Source organism: Brachyhypopomus gauderio, chromosome 11, assembly GCF_052324685.1.
Source record: "Brachyhypopomus gauderio isolate BG-103 chromosome 11, BGAUD_0.2, whole genome shotgun sequence".
NCBI lineage: Eukaryota > Metazoa > Chordata > Actinopteri > Gymnotiformes > Hypopomidae > Brachyhypopomus > Brachyhypopomus gauderio.
The window spans coordinates 13124628-13146251 of NC_135221.1; the positions used below are offsets into that span (position 1 = coordinate 13124628).

The window sequence follows — 21624 nt, forward strand, 5'->3', positions numbered from 1 at the left end:
AAATGGTTTTTAAACTGTCCTTCTTGGTCTTTGTGTATTTGAGCTACTGTGCAATCATTATTCGGTCCACCTCCAGTGAAGGTCTGTGTGTATAAGCTCCAGGGCCTTCTGGATAGCATATTGGTCATTAGCAGGCAGAATGGGAGAAATGGCTTCAGAATTCATAATCCTCCGTGGTTGGGTTAGACAAAAATTTGGCTTTGGATTCTCAAATCAAGTGTTTCCGTGTTTGTGAAAGGCTGTTGTTTTGTTTTCTATATTTCATCATACTCTTGGTACCGTTCAGTCATAAACATATACTCACATTAATTCTGAATGATTGGAAGTACACGAATGCTTAGTTATTTCCATGCTAAACATATTAGTTGGAATATATTATGATGGGAACAGAAATGATACAACCTGCTGTACCTGTCACTAGATTGCACTGGCCCACGCAAGCCTCATCTGTGAGCTTGCGGGTTATTTTAAGCCATGTCGTATAGGGATACTCCATAAGGATTTAATATAGGTATCATAGGCAAATGACATGGCATAAGGAAACTGCACAGAACCGTAAGTGTAAGATAAACCCTAACTAATGAACTGAACTCAAAAGTGTGCTATTTATTATCTGGAGTGATTACAGAGAATATATGCTTTCGGCTGTACATTCAGGGTGTCTGTTTCTACTGCCTTCTGACTACGTACTGATGTAATGTTGTCACTAATCATGAAAAGAATTATCCTGCCAGGCGAATTATCCTGAACCAGCTGTGCAGCATTTAGAGACATTAAGGGAGAAAGTGTATGTCTCCATACATGTCTCTTTTCTCTGCTGCGGGTGACAGCCTGCCTGTTGTCTATAGCCTTGTTAGGGTAACAACACAACAGAAAGACAGGTCTCCTTTCATTTTAATCCATAAAGCAGTCCACTCTCGTTCTACAGTTCACTATGTCTTCTTGGTGGCTGGCCAAGATAGGGCGCTGGGGCGATGCCATCCCTGGTCGAAATTGTTGATATTTTCTTTTTTCTTTTTTTTTTATAAATATTTTTTTTTATCAATAAGTACCTTATTTTAGGCATTGCTGTTCTTATAAAATGCACAATCCTTTAAAATATACAAAATATACTAGGGGGAAATTAGCTTTGTAGTTAGTTTCTTCTCGCTTTTCAGTGAGTGGTGGGGTAGGGTCGTCCATCATAGTAGGCTTTGCCGATTCATCAAGACTCCCAATTTGGCTCAACCAAATTCAATAAAATCAACTTGACAAAAATCCATTTCAGATAACTTGTAGAGAAATTACACGCTGCTGAATAGTTTGCTATAGCTGGCTGGCTAGTCATGTGTATTTCTGTGGAAATTTGTCATTCATAGTACAAATGAAGTAAGCAAGTGAACCCTAGGTTAGTTAGCTGAATATAAATCAAATGTTTGTTCTGGTGAATTGAGCTGGGTTAGCTAGCATTGCCTAACTTGTTTAGCTAGTTAGTAGCTGGCTTACGTTAGCTAGCTAGCTGTTTTAGAGGTGGTTCTGGAGCTAAGATTTTACAACTGCTAAGTTTAGATTGTTGTAAGCTTTTAGTAGGAGCTTTCCATTTGATTTATAGCTAAATTATATAAGGCCACTGCAAGCCTTTTAATTTGTTTTTAAATGTTTTCCTTAATTTAAAAATGTTCAAATATTTTGCACTGTGAACATTAATAGAAATAGCACCCCATCTTAAAATAAAAAAACAATAACAACATACTAAAATTCTCCCAGAAGGGTTTTAAAGTTCCTCAAACAAATGTGTGAAAACCACATAAATTATTCTATGGATAGTGCATAAAATCACATATCTTAACATTAGCATTAGGGTTTTGTTTGGTTTGTATTTTACATAAGACACCATGCAGTAATATTTGCATTTTTTTGTTAATAGTTTGTTTGCTAATATTGCTGTTTCTGAATAAGACTAATGCATACTGTAGCTTCTATCTGAGCACGTAATTTATTATTAATCTGTATTTTAATGGTAATTTGTTAATTATTGGCTATTTCACAGAGCACTAATCGTTCGTGAAACTGTTGCTGAAACAGACCCACTATTTGTCAAAACAGTTCACTATTTGTCAGTGAAACTCCCCTGGTATCCTAATGCTGTTTTATGCTGCTTGGTAATCCAGGATATAGTATCATAAAACCAGGGTTGCCAACTTTTCAAGATCACCTGGAGTGACATTTGAACCTGGAGGGGGTGGCGAGTGTAAATTGTTGACGGGGGGTTTGAGAACGTAAATTGCTGGGGGAGGGGGGGGTATAATATAATAATTTGGTATTATATCGCGATCGATCGCCAGACCAAACTAGTATCTCATTGAATCATAGATATGGATCAGAGGTAAATAAACTAGATTTATTTTTTCCGGCATGAGAAATCGGATGTGTGGCGTGAGAGCGTGTGAAGACAGTCAAATGCGTGTGTCTCACGCTCAATGCGTGAGAGTTGGCAACCTTGTAAAACCCCATCATGTGAGAGTGTGCCCTCTCATATATATACTGTAGAATGAGAGTTAACACTAATGACTGTAGATGATGAGTCCCAACACTGCTTCCATGTTAATGGACCACAGCCAGCAGCCATTGTTTGACCAGGAAATCAGTGGGAACTAGATGTCTAGTGTGGCAGAGAGAGAGAGAGAGAGAGAGGTTGTCAGAATGATTTTGACTACTCAGCAGAAATGGTCCCACCTACTGATTTCATGCCTACATCTACACACATGCAGGAGTCACAGTGGTGCCAGGCGGTGCACTGCGGTAGAACTGCAGCCAGCTAACAGCTTTTGAAACATATCTTGCATCATATGTGTAGCTTGTGCCACAGTCCAGCTTAGTCCACCAATTCTGTCCTCACTGCAGCCTACAACAGCTACGGTTAGCCTCCCTGTGCTTGTGTGGTTGTGTGCATGGCATGTACAGACAGAAGCATTATTGGAGAGATGTACACTGTGACTTGTGTTCTTCTCATTTAGGAGATTGCATGGTGTTTGTCTCCTTCTCAGCAAGTACTCAGTGCTGAATGATTTATTTCAATGCATCAACTTCAGATCCTGAGTTGACCATGTTTGCTCTGAAAGACAAATGGCCATGGGATTTAAAAATATTGCACAGCTAAATGTAACATGAATAGTTTGACCGATATATTAACAGGCTAATACATCAAGCACACTCGCCGGCCACCTTATTAGGGTTACCCATGTCCAACTGCTCATTAATGCAAATGTCGAATCAGCTAATCACATGGCAGCACCTCAATGTAGACATGGCCAAGACGATCTACTGCAGTTCAAACCGAGCATCAGAGTGGGGAAGAAAGGTGATTTAAGTTACTTTGAACGTGGCATCGTTGTTGGTGCCAGACGGGCTGGTCTGAGTATTTCATAAACTGCTGACCTACTGGGATTTTCACGCACAATCATCTCTAGGGTTTACAGGGAATCAACCGAAAAAGAGAAAATATCCAGTGAGTGGCAGTTTTGTTGGTGCAAATGCCTTGTTGATGCCAGAGGAGAATGGCCAGACTGGTTTGAGCTGATAGAACGACAACAGTAATGCAAATAACCAGTCGTTACAACCGAGGCATGCAGAAGAGCATCTCGAAGCATTCGGATGGTAGGGTCAGAATTTGGCTTCAACAACATGAAAGCATGAATGAATGTTCAATTTTATATGACGCCTTTCAAGATACCCAAGGTCACTTTACAATTTTAACACAGGTACGACTCTTCCACAACCAATCACACACCGGTGAGAAGCGGCAGCCAATTGCGCACAGCGTACTCTCTACCGGGATCTACAGCCCCCTGGGGGACTGAATGGGGTGCTGGAAGGGTGAGAGAGGACAGACCCTAGTGACAGAGCACCATCCACCACTGGGCATACAAGCAGACACACATTCATGCACAGACAAACTGCTTTTTTATTGAACATGAAGAGACACAGACACAGTCAGGGAGAATTTGTCAGGGACTGCCAATTTACCTAACCCCAGTGCTGAGAGGCAAACAGGCTAACCACCAAGCTACCATTGCTGCCTTGTATCAATGCTGGTGGTGGAGAAATGGTGTGGGGGATATTTTCTTGGCACCCTTTATAATAATAATAATAATAATCTTTATTTGTATAGCACCTTTCATACATACATGCAACTCAAAGTGCTTTACAGTATAAATAAAAAGAAACATTAAAAGGAGATAAGACAAAAAGAAAATGTTAAAAGAAATTAAAGATAAAAATATTAAAATAACATAAAAAGTAAAAAGAGCTCACAACATTGATTAATTCGTCTAAGCCTACATCATGTATATTTGACCCAGTTCCAACCCGTCTATTTAAAGACCTACTCCCAGCCACTGCAGGGCCCTTACTTAATATGATTAACTCCTCCCTTAACCTAGGTTACATGCCCAAACAATTAAAATGCGCCGTAATTAGACCCTTGATTAAAAAACAGAATCTCGATCCGCAGATTTTAGCCAACTATAGACCCATTTCTGATCTCCCATTTATCTCTAAAATTTTAGAAAAAGCAGTTTCCAATCAGTTAAACCACTATCTCCAATCAAATAGTATCCATGAAAAGTTCCAATCAGGATTTAGACCAAACCACAGCACTGAAACAGCTTTACTCAGGGTAGTGAATGATCTACTAATATCGGCCGATAATGGGCTCGTCTCGTTCCTTATACTGTTGGATCTTAGTGCAGCTTTTGATACTGTAGACCACAACATTTTGCTGGATAGACTAGAAAACACAGTAGGTATTAAAGGAGTCGCACTCTCCTGGTTTAGATCATATTTAACTGACCGCTTCCAATGTGTAAGTGTTAATAATAAAACCTCTAAATCTGTGCAGGTTAAATATGGTGTCCCACAAGGGACAGTCCTAGGACCACTTCTATTCACACTGTACATGTTACCCTTAGGCGAAATTATGCATAAGCATGACATCAGTTTCCATTCCTACGCAGACGACACTCAGCTATATTTATCGGCAAAACCCGATGATTTAGGCGCAAACAGTAAGATTGAGAAATGTGTAGAAGAGATAAAACATTGGATGGCATGTAACTTTCTAGCACTAAATGCCGATAAAACAGAATTGATAATAGTTGGGTCTAGGGCTGCGAGAGACAAGATACATAATGCAGCATTGAATCTACATTCTTTTACTATAACCCCCAGCGCAGAGGTAAAGAACTTGGGCGTCACAATAGACCCAGATCTCTCGTTCGATACACATATTAATAATATAACTAGGGTAGCGTTCTTTCACTTGCGCAACATTGCCAAAATTAGAAACATAGTAAATATTAGTGATGCAGAAAAACTAATCCATGCATTCATATCCTCTCGTTTAGATTATTGCAACAGTCTCCTAGCTGGATGTTCTGGTAAATCGATAAACAAACTCCAGCTGGTTCAGAACGCAGCAGCACGAGTTTTAACAAAAACTAAAAAGTTTGATCACATTAGTCCCGTACTATCGTCATTAAACTGGCTGCCAATTAGATTCCGTATTGACTATAAAATACTTTTATTAACATATAAAACGCTGCATGGCTTAGCTCCAGACTATCTTAGTGAACTTATTGAACAATATAACCCAGCGCGTTCACTTCGCTCGCAGGACGCAGGGTTATTAACTGTTCCTAGGATCAAAAAGATCACAGCAGGTGGAAGAGCCTTTTCTTTTAAAGCTCCACAATTGTGGAATAATCTTCCTGCCTCTATTCGGGACTCAGACACAGTCTCAATGTTTAAAACTCGATTAAAGACTCATCTGTTTAGTTTGGCCTTTGATTAATCTGTTACATATTTACTACATCTCGTATCTTTTCTCCGAGGTTCACCTGGAGAGTAACATTGCAGTCGGAGCCTACAATACCAGCATCGCTGCTCCGACACGGAATGAAAGCCTGGCGTTCATCAACAGACATTTACAGTGACAATATCATAACCCAGAACTTTCATTTTTACCTTTACTTAGTCTGATTGTGTGATTTGTGTGTGACTTGTGTATTTGTCTGTATTTTGTGTAATCTGTGTGTTAACGGGCCGCCCAATGGAGGATGGGTTCCCTTTTGAGTCTTGGTTCTCCCGAGGTTTCTTCCTATTCCCCACTATCTTAGGGAGTTTTTCCTCGCCACTGTCGCCCTTGGCTTGCTCATTAGGGTTCTGGACCCGTAGTATTGTTAACCTTTTAAATCCTGTAAGGCGCTTTGTGACAACATGTGTTGTGAAAAGCGCTATACAAATAAACTTTGATTGATTGATTGATTGATTAAAGTAAATAAGATAATAAAAAGTAAAGTAAATAAGATAAAACTATTAAGATAATTAGATTTAGAAAATAATAGACAACATAATGTAATAAAGTAAATAAGATTGAGAGTTTCTCAACTAAAAGCGGATCTAAACAGGAATGTTTTGAGACTGCTCTTAAAACTATGCAGGGATGAAATGCCTCTGAGCTTTGGCCCATTAGTACCAACTGAGTATCGTGTCAACCCCACAGCCTACCTAAGTATTGTTGCTGTCCATGTCCATCCCTTTATGACCACAGTGTACCCATCTACTGATGGCTACTTTCAGCAGGATAACACGCCATGTCATAAAGCGCAAATCATCTCAGACTGGTATCTTGAACACAACAATGAGTTCACAGTACTCTAATGGCCTCCACATTCACCAGATCTCAATCCAATAGAGCACCTTTGGGATGTGGTGGAACAGGTGTTTCACATCATGGACGTACAGCCGACAAATCTGCAGCAACTGTGTGATGCTATCATGTCAATGTGGACCAGACTCTGAGGAATGTTTCCAGTACCTTGTTGAATCTATGCCATGAAGGATTAAGGCAGTTTTGAAGGCAAAAGGGTGTCCAACCCGGTACTAGCAAGGTGTACCTAATAAAATCAATTCTCTATGAACTTTTTCTTTATTTTGCTGCTCTCTCAAATCATATTTGAAAGGAATTACTTAACTAATGGCTGATGGAGAGTGACATTGACTTACAATGTGCTGTAAGTCTTTCCCATACTCAGCAGACCTTTGGTCTTGAGTGTTATACTCGCTGCACTGTACCTCTTTCTAAATTGAAGAGTTCTCTTATAGCAATCTTGCATTTCAAGTATCGTTGAGTCACTGTTGGTCACACATCCAGGTGAAATGTTCAGACTCTGATTCATGGAAGTCCCAGTGTGGCTGGACTGTAAGAGTCTGTGGAATGACAGCCTGGTCTAAGTAAAACGCTGATGTCCTTTTTTGGTTTGTACTGCTGTTTCAGATGTAAGGACAGAACGGTATTTGAGGCTGGGCTTCATATCTTGTTCCTTATTTCTTTTGTAATGATATTAGTAACAGTTTGTTGTGTATAGTTAATTTGTAATGCTTCTAATCTGCAATAATCTGCCTAATCTAATAAGCTAATTGTAGTGTTAGGACATTCTGATTTCTTGAAATAATTTTAGAACAGGTCTTATATTTCAGACTAATAGGCACTGATGAAAGCTATATAACAGGGGTTCTTAACCTGGGGGTCGCGACCCCCCTGGGGGTCGCGACGTACTTCCAAGGGGGTCGCGAATGTGACACAAAATAAGGTGTTTTCTGAGTTAAATGTGCGACGAATCAGGTTCGGAGCTAAATTTTGTTGTTCTTTACTCAGCCTGGACAAGCGTAGCCACAACGTGCATGCGCGAACCTGAATCAAGACTCAGAATGAGGCAGGTTGATTCAGTAAAGTTTATTGAATCAAACTGCCTCATTGTGGCTCCGCTCGTCCAGGCTGGATTAACATGGAGCGTTTTGTAGAACGTCGAACTGAAAGTGGGGATGCAAAACGCCCACTTCCAGGAACTTCAGAACAGAAAAAAACGAAGAAAGTGAGAAAATATGAAAAGTACTTAGAATATGGATTTACGCAGACAAGCGAAGGAGGGGATGCACGACCGCAGTGTGTTCAGGGTTGCCAACTTTTCAAGATCGCTTGGAGTGAGATTTGAACCTGGAGGGGGTGGCGAGTGTAAATTGTTACCGGGCGGGTGTACAATGGACACAAATTAAGTGTTATATCGCGATCGATCGATCACCGGTGATTGGTGCCAGAGCGAACTAGTAACTCATTGAATCATAGATATGGATCAGAGGTAAATAAACTAGTTTTTTTTCGCCGTGAGAAATCGGATGTGTGGCGTGAGAGCGTGTGAAAATAGTCAAATTCGTGTGTCTCAGGCTCAATGCGTGAGAGTTGGCAACCCTGGTGTCTTGTTTGTGGCGAAGTGCTAGCCAAGGAAAGTCTCAGGCCCTCCAAGTTGCTACGCCATTTGCAGACGAAGCATTCGAGTTTGCAATCAAAAGCTGTGGAGTGTTTAGAACGTAAACGGGGGGGGGGGGGGGGGTCGCGAAATTTACCGGAGCCTAAAAGGGGGTCGCACAGTGAAAAAGGTTAAGAACCCCTGCTATATAATGTTTATCATATCATTCACAGTGATTTAAAAAATTGGCTTTGAAAAACCTTTATTGGTAGACAACTAATGAACAACATTTATCTTGTCTGTCAGCAGACAGTGATCTCCCTTTCACATCCTGTCGTGTCTTCCATTAGTTTAGCAGGAGTGTGGCACTGTGGCCCTGAGCACGAAGCCTCTTCCTATAAGGCACAGAAACATACTTTTCTCTGTTTCTGTCTTTTTTTCTTTGTTTCTGTCTTTTCTCTCTGTTTCTTGATGTCTTGTTCACTTCTTTGCCCATTGTTCTATTCCTCCGTGTTTGTGAAAGGCTGAGAAGGATAAACGCTGTTCATTTTGTGAACACACTGTTTTGCTGTAATTTATTCTTCATGTCCACAGGATCTTTTCCCCTTAAAAGCCCCCTTTTAAGTCAAATTCGTACCTTTCCAGAGCCCACAGATTTAAACAATTCTCAGGGGACGGAGAGAGTGCTGAACATCTGCTGTTAAAAATAGCATTCCATTGCAAGTATTGCAGAAAGCATATTCTGCCTGTAGAGACACCGAGATCAATATCGACTCACTCCTGTCAAGGAGAGCACTCTGCCCAGAAACTACCATGCAGCTGTTTTTAGACAGCAATTCTTAGCATTGCTTCATATTTTCGGTGACTGTGTTTAATGAACAAAATCCACAGATTTGACTCTTTTGCATATGTGAGCTCCTTTCCCAAAATCATCATCAAAATGAACATTTGGTGGCAGCGTGGTAGACTCACTATTATTTAATTTTGAGCACTCTCACAGCCAAGATTATTGCTCTAATGCCTCTGGGAAAACAGTGCAAAATATGCATAGAACTGGTCAGATGATCAGTGAATCTAGTGCCATGAAACCTAATGAAGTCTCCTTTAACAACACAAAGCTTTAAATATACTGACTAGCCTGAATATCCTGACAAGGCTTTAAATATACTGACTAGCCTGAATTCTCCCAGAAGAGCCTTGTTTTCCAATTGGTACATGGATTAAAGTATCGTTGTCAATGATTTAAGAGGCTTAGCAGGTTGATATTTGCATTAATGATCCAAAGCACACAGCATGTTAAAGGATGTTTTTATGCTTCCAGCTACTGTCACCACACGGAGCTCCTCAGATGTTTTCATTAACACGCAAGGCAGCTAATTCCATAGTAATTTTAGCATCTGTTTTTGTAAGATATTTTCATCCAAGAACAGGTGTTATATTTCAGTCTAAAAGGCACTGGTGAAGACAGTGTTCTGATTATGATCTAGAGGACACGTAAGGGAATTAACGTTATCATTTGATAAATGTAAGCTGTCTGGAACAATCATTCCCTCATAAGCCTCTTAGTGACGGTGAGGTGAGTACTGTAGCATCGAGATGGAAAACTTAATCAGACAAGTCACTCCTTTCCATGTTGCACAGTTGTATAATGGATAAGCCACTAGCTATATTTTTTAAAATGTTCATACAGAAACACATCTTCACATTCACATGCGTATTTTTTTTAAAACATACTTTCCTACATCTATAGGTATGCATGTAATGCCTTTAAGCCAGATAATTTAGAAATGCTTTCCTGTATCGTTTCAGAATGTGTACTACACCAGTTCCCGGCAGTTACGTGTAGGCACGTTGAGCCCAACCGTCGATGACGACGACAACAAGTGTCTAGTGGATGTGAATGGGCGTCCGCGGCTCCTCGAGTGCAGCTACGCCAGGAACAAGCACATGAAGCTGGCTTGGCTCTTCACTCAGGTCTGCTCCCAGCCCACAATCCCCTGCTCCGCTCCTGCATTTGAGATCCGCTGTGGGGCGGTGGCATGCTGTGACGCGCTCAGCTGACACACCCATGCATGGCTCACTGTAGTTGGATCTCATTAGACAAAGGAAAGTAGAAAGAACATAAGCAGTTCAAAAACAAAATTTTGTTTTTCTGAGTTGTACTCCCCGTACAACTCAGAACTATAATTTTAACTCAGAACTCTAATGAAGAGCTGTACTCTCCAGAGTAGGTACCAAGGAAACTAAAAGCTAGTGATAAATTGTCCATGTTTAAGGGGTGCTGTGCGTGGCCAGTCTCTGCACTTGACCTGCAGTCAATATTTTTATTCCAAAAGGTCATCAGCATCCTCTTCACATTAAAGCCCATTATTCTTCAGTGGACGACTGCCTCCTTACACACTGCTGCCGGCCACGTCTGGTCGTCGTTAGACCACTGCTTTAGTTAATCATACTAAATGTGGAACACTGTGCAAGTCAGAAAGGTGTTGTGAATGTTCCAAATGGTAATAATTTGCTCCTATAGACTGTGGTTTGTTTATACCAACTGTTATCACTCATGTCAAGATGAAACACAAAACACGAGACTCACTTAGATGTCTGTCAGATATTAAGTGTGTCAAATTCCAGTGTGCATTCCATGTGCTAGTGCCATGCTCTCTATACCTCATCTAATTAAATTCCCATTCCGGTCTCGAATGTTGCAGACATCTCCGCTTCCTCTGTTTGCCTCTCATCTATTTCCCTTCAGTGACGCGAGCGGAATAGTTCTTGATCCCTTTATTGGGTATGAGGCACGGATTAGTATGCCAGCCTGCACAAGTGGAAGTGTCATCTCGAGGGTGTGCACTGCAGCCCCGCTGGTTATTGCAACCATCATCTTAAGAGAGGAGGCAGTGTGCATGCGCCAGGGGCCGGCACTGTCCTGCACACCAATACTGATGATCGCAGCCAGGTCCACAACACAGCAGACAGACGGGAGGGTCGGGAGGTCTGGGGGGGGGGGGGGGGGGGGGGGGGGGGGGGCTGAAGGTGGAGGAACGGGGACCGATCCCAGACTGTGAACTGTTGCTAAAGGGAGCCAGTGAGAAAGAGCGAGTAGAATCCGGAGCCGAGGGACAGACTCCAAAAGGGTGCGGCTCGGTCCGCTTTCATCTAATGTCTACGCATGTGTTTCTGCTTCACTTCACTTTGCACCCAAAAATATAATTGAGTTCACTTAACAGACAGGTTCTCTGCTCTGATATTTAGTTGAAGGGCTATTTTAGAACACTGGGTACTGCATCCGGGTGACACAGTAATGGGGATCGGATTCGTTTAAAGAGTGATGTTGAACTGAATGTTATATATGCACCTCACACAGCAGTGGAGCAGCAGGTGTGTGTTACATTTGAAGCTAGGTTGCCCCGAGGAGCAGCGTCAGCGTGCGTGATGTAAAGTTATGACATGCTACTCGTGCACTGAGCTAAGTATAGCCTTAGACAGGTGTGGTGTTGACAACGTGTTTTACATAGGTCAGCTCAGAACAGCTGTCAGCCATGTTACTCAAGGTACATTTTTGACACTTTTGGACTGAGGTAAAAAAAAATTATTTTATGTTTTATTATGGTCAGGTCACTTGAATAACATTAGGTTCGGCATATACAGTCTGTATATGCGTTGATTGATTTGAAGGGAATATATTTTATTATGTATTATATAGCAAACTGTGGCCTCAAAATTTCCCAGTTCCATTTAAAACTAATCCACCTTAAATTTAATTTAATTATTCATGAACAGTTACCGTTTCTTATATCGAAAGCCTTGGGTGTTACGTTTCAACACAAAGCACGTTTATTTGATTCCATTAAAGAAGACTATGTATGAGGTGATCATGCATTAATGCAGCCTAGATGAGGATGAAACCCCTGTTGCACTGAATGTGACTAGAGCTTTGGATTAATGCCGTCAGCATAATTACGCAGAAGAATCAATGCAGGGGTTTTAATGGGGCATGTGTGGCTCCATCCCTCACTTGTGTTTTAATGATATGAGGATGGTTACTGACTGCTAAACAGAGAGAGGAATAGGGGTATCCAGACTATTTATATGTTAGCATTCATTCACTGTCCATATTTGATTATTTCATATTATTAGTGGTAATTATTACGTTATATCAATGGTCGTGGTGTGGTCCTAAACAGGTAACAGCTATTTTTAGGATAATATTTCAGTATTTTTTTCTTACTTGAACCAATTAGAGAGGTCTGGTGTCCAAATGTTTCCTTCTTTAATTTTGCAGTGGAAGTACAAGGCTAACTTATGTTAATGAGTAACAATCCATCAGTAATACATTTATAATGCTGCATAGTTAAACATTGTTAATATCACTGTTTTGTTTCTAAACTGTTATATGAAGCTCTTTATTACAAATGTCATTAACCCCATAATGTCTTGAATGAAGCTCATGAATTCAGCAAGCAGTTTGGTTCAGTGCTAAACTGGTGGATATAGTCAATGTTTCCCTTATCGACTACATTTGCCTCATAGCTCCAGTGTTAAAAATTGAAGATACAAACTTTGGACAAAGTTAATATTCCTTCATATGGATAATTGATCTTGAAACCGTCGTGTTTTAGCTCTTCAACCGCACTATTGCCGAGTGAGTAAGGCAGGGGGAACGCTCATGTCTTTCCAGGAGTTGGTTGTAGATGTGGTAGCAGCTTCGCCCGTAGGCCTGGCTTTCATCTCTGTGCCGTCCGGTGAGGCCCCCTGAGTAGGGGAAGGTAAAGGATACTTGAAGGTTCTCGTTCGAACGGTTATGCAGAAGCTTCACTGATCTTCTGGCATTATTCTCTACAGGGCTAAGGATTCCATGATTTTAAAACTTGGGTTTTCAAAAGGTTCTGTTGCAATTCATGCAGTATTTACTGTCCATACATTTAGACAAGGTTTCGATATGACTCGATATTTTCAGTTATACCCTAACCATTAGAGTGATTTCACAGAAAACGGACGCATGGTTACACTATCATGCTGTAGTAGATTCATGTTCAAATATTGCTAGTTCTGTAAACTCCTTTTTATTGATGGTTTGACAACTAATGACACAGTAAGGTTAGGCCAGCAGTCAGTTCTGAATAAATAAGATCTCTCTTGCTCACTGTGGCTCACAGTGGCCTCAACCTTCCTCCTGAAACATGGCCACCGTGATAACGACTGAAGCATGGTGACCTTATCAGGTTTTCTGTCTCTTTTAGGGAGGATCCATCCAGAACAGGGAGTCGAGCCGCTGTCTCGAGGCGGTCCAGAGCGGCAATGCAGACTACGGTTATAAGCTTGCCCTACAGAAATGCAATGACCAAAAATGGACCATTACCAACATACTGACTGGCAAAGTTCTCTGAGATTGTGACACTGCTGAATCATCATAAATCACTGGATTCACGATTAAACAAGTTAAGTAAACTTTCCTCCCTTTATATACCAAGGCCATGTTTAGACAGGAAGTATAGTCTGTTAATTTTTTCCCATATCCAGTAAGTGCTGTGTGTATCTTGAATTCTAGACAGTAAAATGTGACATAGAATTAGCTCTTGAGCTCAGTAGCAATTATGCTAAAACAACCCTTCCGACAAAGGATAACATGCTTTATGTAAACACAAATCCAGTCATAATAGAAGAAAAAACAAATCTAAGCATAGTGGTCCTCTGTCTAAACATGGCCTTGATGGCTGACAAATATTATTTTATGCTACTGGAACCTGTAAGCACCTTGATGTTTTTGTCCATCATCTGAAAAAAATGTTCAAAATCTGTTACATAATTGATTTAGAGCAAGTAGTGGTTGGTTTCAGAATTGCTTGAAAGTATTTTAAGGTTGTATGTCAAATGCTGGTACTGGTTGAGCGTTCTTGCTACTGTGTAGCATGTGCTTGCATTGTTTCCATTCTCATGTTATTTGTCTGTGTGGCTAATGCATATTATGTAATTCAGTTCTACCATTTTAAGAGGCTTATGTCACTAAATGATATTTTGTAAATGTAAATAGTATTTATAAGAACTTTAATAAAAATGTTGAAAGAGAAACGTTAGGACCTTCTTTACTATGGTGTTTTAGTTTTATATATCTTTGTTCTAAGCCTGTAAGCCTGGTGCTTTAACACCCATATAAGGAGCTTTGTGATCGGCAGAGATTAAAGATCCTTCTTAACAGTGCAGACAAAGTCATTTTCTGCACAGTGATAATAGCAGCTCTCTCACTGCACCTGGTTCTCCTGCTCTAACACCCTGGGGATAAACCTTCTACATTAATCAAAAGTAACTATGGGGTCATATGCCTAATGGAGGCTTTAACCCATGCATTCTAGCATAAAGAGCATTAGAAGATGGTAAAGCACGAATGACTTTGAGCACTTTCTGTGAAAATAAATACGCAGTAGAGTCATTTAATCTGTCAGCTAACTTGTGAAACCAAGGCAATGAGAGCAATTGGGGGGGGGGGGGGGGGGTGTTGCATGAAAAAGAGTACAATATTTGTATATAGGGCTGCCCTCAGAATAATGCTTGTATCCAGAAACAACTTCAAGGACAGGGACGGAACTTGGAACATGGAACTTTGTGAATTAGAACCTGAATACATCATGGCACCATCAGATGGTTTTGCAGACCTAAGTCAAACATGTTCAAAGCACTGCTGAAGGCTGAATCCTGACAAGCACCCATTTCCTGGAGAATGAGAAGGTGAGTGCTTCTCGATGATGACCAGTACCCAGCATCGTGTGACAGGGAGGTGCCCCTCCATGGATAATCACCGTCTGTACTGATGGAATGTCTATTAACGCTGCAGTGCTTTTTTTCTGCAACCTTCTAAATGTCTGGACCTGTGTTCCTAGTCATTATATTTGTCTTGCTCTAATGATCTTGTTGAGCAAGACTAGGTCTCTGTAATGTCTATCTAGTCATATATTGAGGTGCATCTTTTTATTATTGATATTTTTCCAGACAGTTCCACTAATGTCTATTTTCATGGTGTCAGTGTCCTATAGGTTCACTCTGAAAGTAATACCCTGCATATGAATTTCTTTACACAGTACTCTGTGAAAGTGAAACATTTCAAATCATACCAATGCAAAGGAGAATTTCTGCAAGCTTTCTTACCGATTCTACATTCTTCATCATTTATATAAAACTTCACAGCTGAAATGAAAAATTCACATTTATCCTGACAGATCCTGAAGATGAAGAACTAAAACCAGAAATGGATCGTCATCATGTTGAAGGCCACTGGTGCGGTAATGCCTCATTCAGAGCTAAAACACACAGAAGACCTTTCAGCTGTGTCAAAGGTTTAAAGTACATGTACACTCCCCCGTGATTCCAAGAGATTCTACTTTTGTATTTGTGGAAAATGCACTTTCCACGCAGGGCGGTTTGACCTCTTAAGGCCAGCACAATTCGAACTAAGCTTCAAATGTTAGAACATTACAATGTTACAAAAACATCTTAATGGTGGAGAATATTCTAAAGGCTTCCCAAGAAACACACAGGTCCACAAAGCCAAAATTTGTGCTCACTGGAGAGGGATGGGATGGTGTGTTGTAGGCTTTAGTTGACTCAGACAGTAAGACTATGATGTGTATAGATGTAAAGGTAGACAGAAAAAGACAATTCTAAAGGTAATCTGCAAAAATGCCCGCAATGCTAAGATCAAAGGAGATAGAGACTTCAAATATTTACATACTCAGTTGTTGATCACTAAGCAAGGTTATTTTTCATTGGGTACAATTAGTACTGATTGGGCCAAGGACCAGATCTGGACCTTGTGTCTGCCCTGACGAGGACAATGTTAAGCTATATCTAAACTGGACTGTGTTTTATTGGTGACTTCCCCGTTTTTATTTATGCCCCTTGCTTGTTAATTCTGAGGACCATTATAAGTCAAGGTTACTGGGAAAGAAGCACCTCCATTTCTCTGTTTATTTGATGATGGCATTAAAATGTTTTTCACAAGTAGGAGTCAGGAGCCTCTTAAGTGATTGTTACCGTTCCAGTGAAATGTTGGGTCAGCAGTTGCTAACTTGGAAGTAATAAGAAGCAGAGAAGAGACGTGACCACCTAACATTAATAAACATGGAGCATTTTCCAGAAAGCACGTGTGATTTCATCTACTGTATGCAGCTCTGCTGATGGGGCAAAGAAATTAAGAATTATAGTGAACACAAAAAAATACATTATCAACCTTTCAACCTCATATATCAGCAAGGCAATAACTTTCAGGAAACACAGCATTTTGCTTAGCCTACTCAGTTCACAGTATTCATCATGTAATGTATTATAGTAAACGTGGTGTGAACCACAAAACACTACCCACTTAATTATTAACAAAGCCTGTTGACCTACTTTTGTCCGTGGGACCACTGCAGGGGTGTGGTACATTCTCACCAATATGTGTAAAAATAAACAAATAACTACAAAACAGTTGCTGTCTGATAATCTTATACCAAGACAATGCCTAAAACACGCAACTAAATGTGCACAGAAGACTGAAACAGTGATGGATTGATGCTAAATGTGCACAGCTCTTAAAGCACACACACCCACAGTTTGGAAATTGTACAAAATGCACTTTTAGGTGTACTTAATAGATGTGCTTAGTAGAATTTAAGTACAAAGTAAGTGTTTTTAGTAAAGTGCCTGGTCAGTCAACATGATTGTACATTACATGACTATATTTAGTGCCAAGGTATACTCTTGTAAGTCTTGTAAAAAAAATTGCATTTATTGGTGACATAGCAAATACATGAGTCCAAACACTAAACAAAGAAACAAAAAAATAAATAAATGTTTCAAGAGTCAAAATTCACTTGAAAAACTGAAATTTGGAGAACTCCTGAATGCCCAGTGCTCTCCAATGGCAATCACATAACCACCCCAGACCCATTTACTTCCTCTAAGCCATTTATTAGACTTGCTGCTATGGGTCTAAGTTGTTTGGAATGGGAGCAGCAACTGTGCTGTAAGTATTTGCAAATGATGATGCATGCGGAGTCCAGAAGCACAGAAGTGAAATGTGAAACATCTTTAGTTTTAGTGGAGGTTTCTTCTAGAGTGCAAGGAGAGCCTGGCCTTTTTGATGGGTTATGAGAAATATCCACGTGATATGTGATAAAGGATATAAATCAAGATTTCACAAGATGTATCTCAATGTTCTAATATGACTGGTACATAATTACGTATGGTAATTTCTTCAACAATATAAAACTTTATAAAAGGTGATGCTATTACCTATAATTGTGAATAGCATCGTCACTTAGCTGTTTCCTGCAAGGGGGGGACAGCTAAATAAAAATCAGATTATCAAATGACGCATTAATAAAGCATATTTAACAGGGCATAATGGTTTTGCCTTAATACATACACCTAAATTTAGACAACAAGGTCCCGATGCTCATACATTTGAAGTCTTACTTAGCATTTAGCTTGTGGTCAGAAAATGTAGTGTCACTGGCACCTAGTGGTCTCTATAAGAAATCGCCACATCTATGGTAAAGGATTAATCTAAATTACATTACAGCATTTTTTTGTGTAGACTATATATTTTTGGAAAACCTGTAATGATCTTATAAAATACTGTTGTAACTTAATCTGCTCTCCGTATCCTTTTCTATATACACATTTCTGCATAACAGGAACGTTTCTGTACTGGGATTTTTATCATTCAGGAACAATTCTTCAGATGCACCTCGTAGTTTTCCGGTAGGATGAACGCTGACTGAAAGCAGGTTTAACTGGATTCGTTCTGCTTTTAAAAAAGCCGTTTTGGACATGTCTCAGAATGTAGTAAGGATATTGGCTACAGAAATTTGTAGGTATAAAACAGTTCTGAGTGTCGGGCCATTTTTGCGAACGGCCCGTCCCCTCCTTAATTACAAAAGAAAGTTCAGTGACGCTGGGGTGAAAGACAATAAACCTTTCGACGTTTCTTTGCTTGAATTCCTTGTATGTCCTCTCTCCAAAAAGCCTCTCAGGTATGATCCTTACACGATGCTAACATTCAAATTCAGTCGTTTAAAATACGTCGGACGGATGATATGATTGTTTCTTAAACCTTGGCACATTTAGCTCTAAGATTACTTGCATTTTATTGTGTATTATTAATAATAGACAAAGCCTTCATGTAGTACAGACTAAATCCTACATTCAAAAGGCTAGTTGTGGTAAAGATTATAATGCTTAAGTTTACATGTACTTTTTGGTTAAAAACAGCTAAAGCTAAAATACATATTTACACTAAATGTTGAATGTTTAGCTTAAATTTACTGCTTGCACATGAATGTGTTTAGCAATTGGAGAAATTTACATTTTAATATGACTGGTCGTTTGTAGGTATGAGGAAGCAACAAATGAACTAATCAACGAAGAACTTGGCATCGCGTATCCCATAAGTAATGGTATTCCTAATATGATTCCTCAAGATGCACGTTTGATCAAGAAGACTGAGGCACCTGAAGAACCCATTCAGTCTTAGGTGGATTTACAACACTGGCCCGTTTTATTTTTTCAAACCAAACAAAAAAATATACACACACCCACCACAATGCTGTTTTCTCTCTCCACTGTCACTGTACTAGTACCAGTTCTGTCCTTATTTGGACTCCTGTACTCTGCGAGTGTGGATGACAGTTTCCCCCAAGGTTGCACGAGCACAAGCAGTGTCTGTTTTTATAGCCTCTTGCTGCCTGTCACTATTCCTGTGTATGTTTTTTTCCATCTGTGGAAATGGATGGGAATCAAGCTTTTCCGACACAATTAAAGTATTTGGTTTAATAAGACATAAATAAAGGTTTATCTAAACATCATGACAGGTAGTCAAACTTGCATTCTTATGTACATCAAGCCATATAAGTTAACTAATAAAGAAGAAATTACACTGAATCATTTAAGGTTATACAAGAAATTATTTTAAATATATAAAATAATTGTGTTTGTGTGTTGAAAACAGTAAAAACACGAAAGTTCAAGCAACTAGCAGTTGAAACGTTTTTTCTTAAACAAATGCACAACCTTGAAGTTTGGATTGGTGCCACTACGTCACACCAATGTGCTTACTTCTTTGAATTCTTCTCATGAATGCGCTTCATTAAAGGTGATCTTGGCTTGGGCAGATCCCCCTCTCCCTTTACCTTAAAGAAAAAAGATTCATTAAGGCGTGTCTGAACCACCTTCAGTTGGGTCAGGTCAGCTTTGGCCTTTGAAGGAACATCATTGTCATTACTTGATGTAACATCTGCTATCTTAATTTCTGGATGACCTAGGTCTTTGGCAGGTTTACTGTTGTACTGATGTAGGCCGTGTTCTTGCCTGGATCTGTTACGTAAGCTCAGGTCCAATGCTTCCTCCGTGCACACGGACCCTTTGTTTTGATTATGAAGCCTGAAGGAGGTTGCAACCACTGCGGTGAAGAAGTTTTCTGTCTGAGTTGAAGCTTCAGCTGTCTGCTTGCATGATAGTTTCTCTGGTGGTAATGACCTGCAGGACATGTTGTGCTGGTATGCTGGAACAGCAGCATCATCATTCGTGCTGGCACTGCAGGAGATGTCTACATATGGATCAGAGATGGACTTCTGTGTGATGAACAGATCTTGGCTGTTGATGTCCTCTGCTGTACTTTGGGATTCCACACCATTTCCTTCAAATGGTGGCTTGCTACGGCTTTCGCTGCCAGCGCACACAGGATAAAAACAGGGAAGTTTGTCTCTGGAGGATTGTGCTTTAACGGCATCAGGTACTGATAAAGAATTTTGCCACGTCTGACATTTAGGATTCATTTCTTCTGGAAATAGGTTGAATATAACTCTCTTCTTTTTTCTGACATTGACTTCTGATGTTAAGCTTTTGTGATATTTACCTACAGTTGGCTGCATGGGCTCCTGCTTAATTGATGCTTGTTGGACAGCAAACTCAAGCTTGTGAATGTCCACAGAATGACACCTGTCCTTTGGCTGCCTGTGTCGTTTTGGGGATTGTAGCTTCTTATGCTGAGTCAGCAACAATTGAAGGTCTTCAGTCAGTTTTAAGTTTTTTTTCTTCTTCTCTTTTCTCTTCTTAGTCACAGGAATTTGTGTGAAGATGTTTGACTCACAGCCACTGTCATCTTTCAGGCACTTTTGATATTTTGTCAGTAATCTGTCTTTATCCAACTTTTCTTTTTTTGATTTCTTGGACTTTTTCTTAGCACTTTTGCGCTTTTTGGTGTCTTCAAAAGTGTTAGCTGACAGAACGACCCCTACTTCTCTCATGGAAGCCATCTTCTGAAAGATATAACCAAGTTTTGTAGACAGTGTTAATTTTTCCAGCTATTTCTGATTTGTAGTATGTCGTGTTAGTAATATTTTCATCGTTATACAATTTTACTCACATTATACTCACTTTTAGGTTAAATAAAATAACTAAAAACTCACACACACACTAACCACAATTAATAGTTTGAAATGCGTTATTCCTGGCGTCCTAAGCTAAATTAAATGCTACCATATTGAAGATATTCAGCATATAAATAAGCGCTGTGACAAAATAAATGCTCAAAATACTATGTTATCTTGTGGCTTTTACTGTTAAAGCTTAACCACATGCAGATTGCGTCTTAAGTTAACAGTATATTTAATATGTTAAAATGTGTCCAGTTGTGTGTGAAAGGCTTTGGAAACCCGGTGAACGATCACTTGAATATAAAAATGATCACCGTTAGCTAGCTAACCTAAGGTTATGGTTTAACAGTTCCGCATTTTAGGATTACATTACAACAATAAATTGCCACAAGATATTAACTTCAGTTTTAGAGTTTCACTATTCTGTTGTTAGTAGGAAATTAACAAAAAGAAGTAACGTTAGTTATGTAACATTTGCTAGCTAACGCGCCTAAATTGACTCGGAATGCTAGCAATGGTTACGTTGCGTGTAAAAAAACGAAAAAATGTAAACTTCTTAACTTAACGCAACGTGTGAAATATGTTCTAAGTAGCTGTGTAAAACTTTTAATTATTTTTACCAGATGAAGAAACAAGAAATTGCCTGGACAATCGTCTAACTCTCCTTTCGTATTGATTAATTGTCACGCACTGCTCCTTTTTGGTCAGGACAGTTTGCGCATGCTCATTGCAGCCGTGTGCTATAATAAGCCTAAAGAAACGAATCCAAAAGATAACGTATAGCAGTATGGCGGTACCGCTGTGTAGGTGATGTCAGCAGGCTAGTTTATGTGGAAAATAACGTAAAGGGTAATTTTGTCCATTAATCCCCCTAATGTCTATTCACACGGTTGCCAGGGTAATAATGGGTAATTACATGAACTCCCTTTGCC

At 39.8% G+C, this 21624-nt stretch overlaps 3 protein-coding genes across 5 annotated transcripts in view; 2 read left to right on the forward strand and 1 right to left on the reverse strand.

The window, feature by feature from the left end:
- The window catches only part of galnt18a (UDP-N-acetyl-alpha-D-galactosamine:polypeptide N-acetylgalactosaminyltransferase 18a), a 51131-nt gene extending 36475 nt beyond the window's left edge, over positions 1-14656 (forward strand). Inside the window, exons 10-11 of one of the 2 annotated variants that reach the window (XM_077022089.1) lie at positions 10095-10259; positions 13523-14656. In XM_077022089.1, coding sequence (XP_076878204.1) covers positions 10095-10259; positions 13523-13669 — 312 coding nt within the window. In that variant the 3' untranslated portion in view covers positions 13670-14656. Of the gene's footprint in view, positions 1-3740; positions 7276-10094; positions 10260-13522 lie in introns of those variants that run through there. The other variant, XM_077022090.1, reaches the window with a different exon arrangement.
- Positions 14657-18832: 4176 nt separating this feature from the next.
- Positions 18833-21611, reverse strand: LOC143527117 (uncharacterized). 2 transcript variants are annotated; one of them, XR_013134032.1, is made up of 4 exons: positions 21313-21601; positions 19626-20575; positions 19374-19447; positions 18833-19035 (listed from the first exon to the last, which is right to left on the reverse strand). XR_013134032.1 is itself a non-coding variant. In XM_077022091.1 (4 exons), exons 2-3 carry the CDS (start codon positions 20570-20572, stop codon positions 19389-19391), a joined length of 1092 nt encoding a protein of 363 aa, XP_076878206.1. In that variant the 5' UTR covers positions 20573-20575; positions 21313-21611; the 3' UTR covers positions 18833-19035; positions 19374-19388. The 2 variants fall into 2 exon arrangements, 1 of the variants encoding a protein (XP_076878206.1); XM_077022091.1 differs by having other exon boundaries at positions 19540-20575; positions 21313-21611.
- Positions 18862-19123, forward strand: LOC143527118 (phosphatidylinositol N-acetylglucosaminyltransferase subunit Y-like). The gene has a single exon (XM_077022092.1). The coding sequence runs from the start codon at positions 18862-18864 to the stop codon at positions 19075-19077; it is 216 nt and encodes a 71-aa protein (XP_076878207.1). The 3' UTR covers positions 19078-19123.
- Positions 21612-21624: the final 13 nt, after the last annotated feature.

Excerpts from the sequence above, each read along its gene's own strand:
- LOC143527118 (XM_077022092.1), top strand. The coding sequence starts at position 18,862 with ATGCTGTTTTCTCTCTCCACTGTCACTGTACTAGTACCAGTTCTGTCC.
- LOC143527117 (XM_077022091.1), bottom strand. The coding sequence starts at position 20,572 with ATGGCTTCCATGAGAGAAGTAGGGGTCGTTCTGTCAGCTAACACTTTT. Across the intron at positions 19,448-19,539 it reads GATAGCAGATGTTACATCAA|GTAAAGGGAGAGGGGGATCT; the intron begins GTAATGACAATG and ends TTTTTCTTTAAG.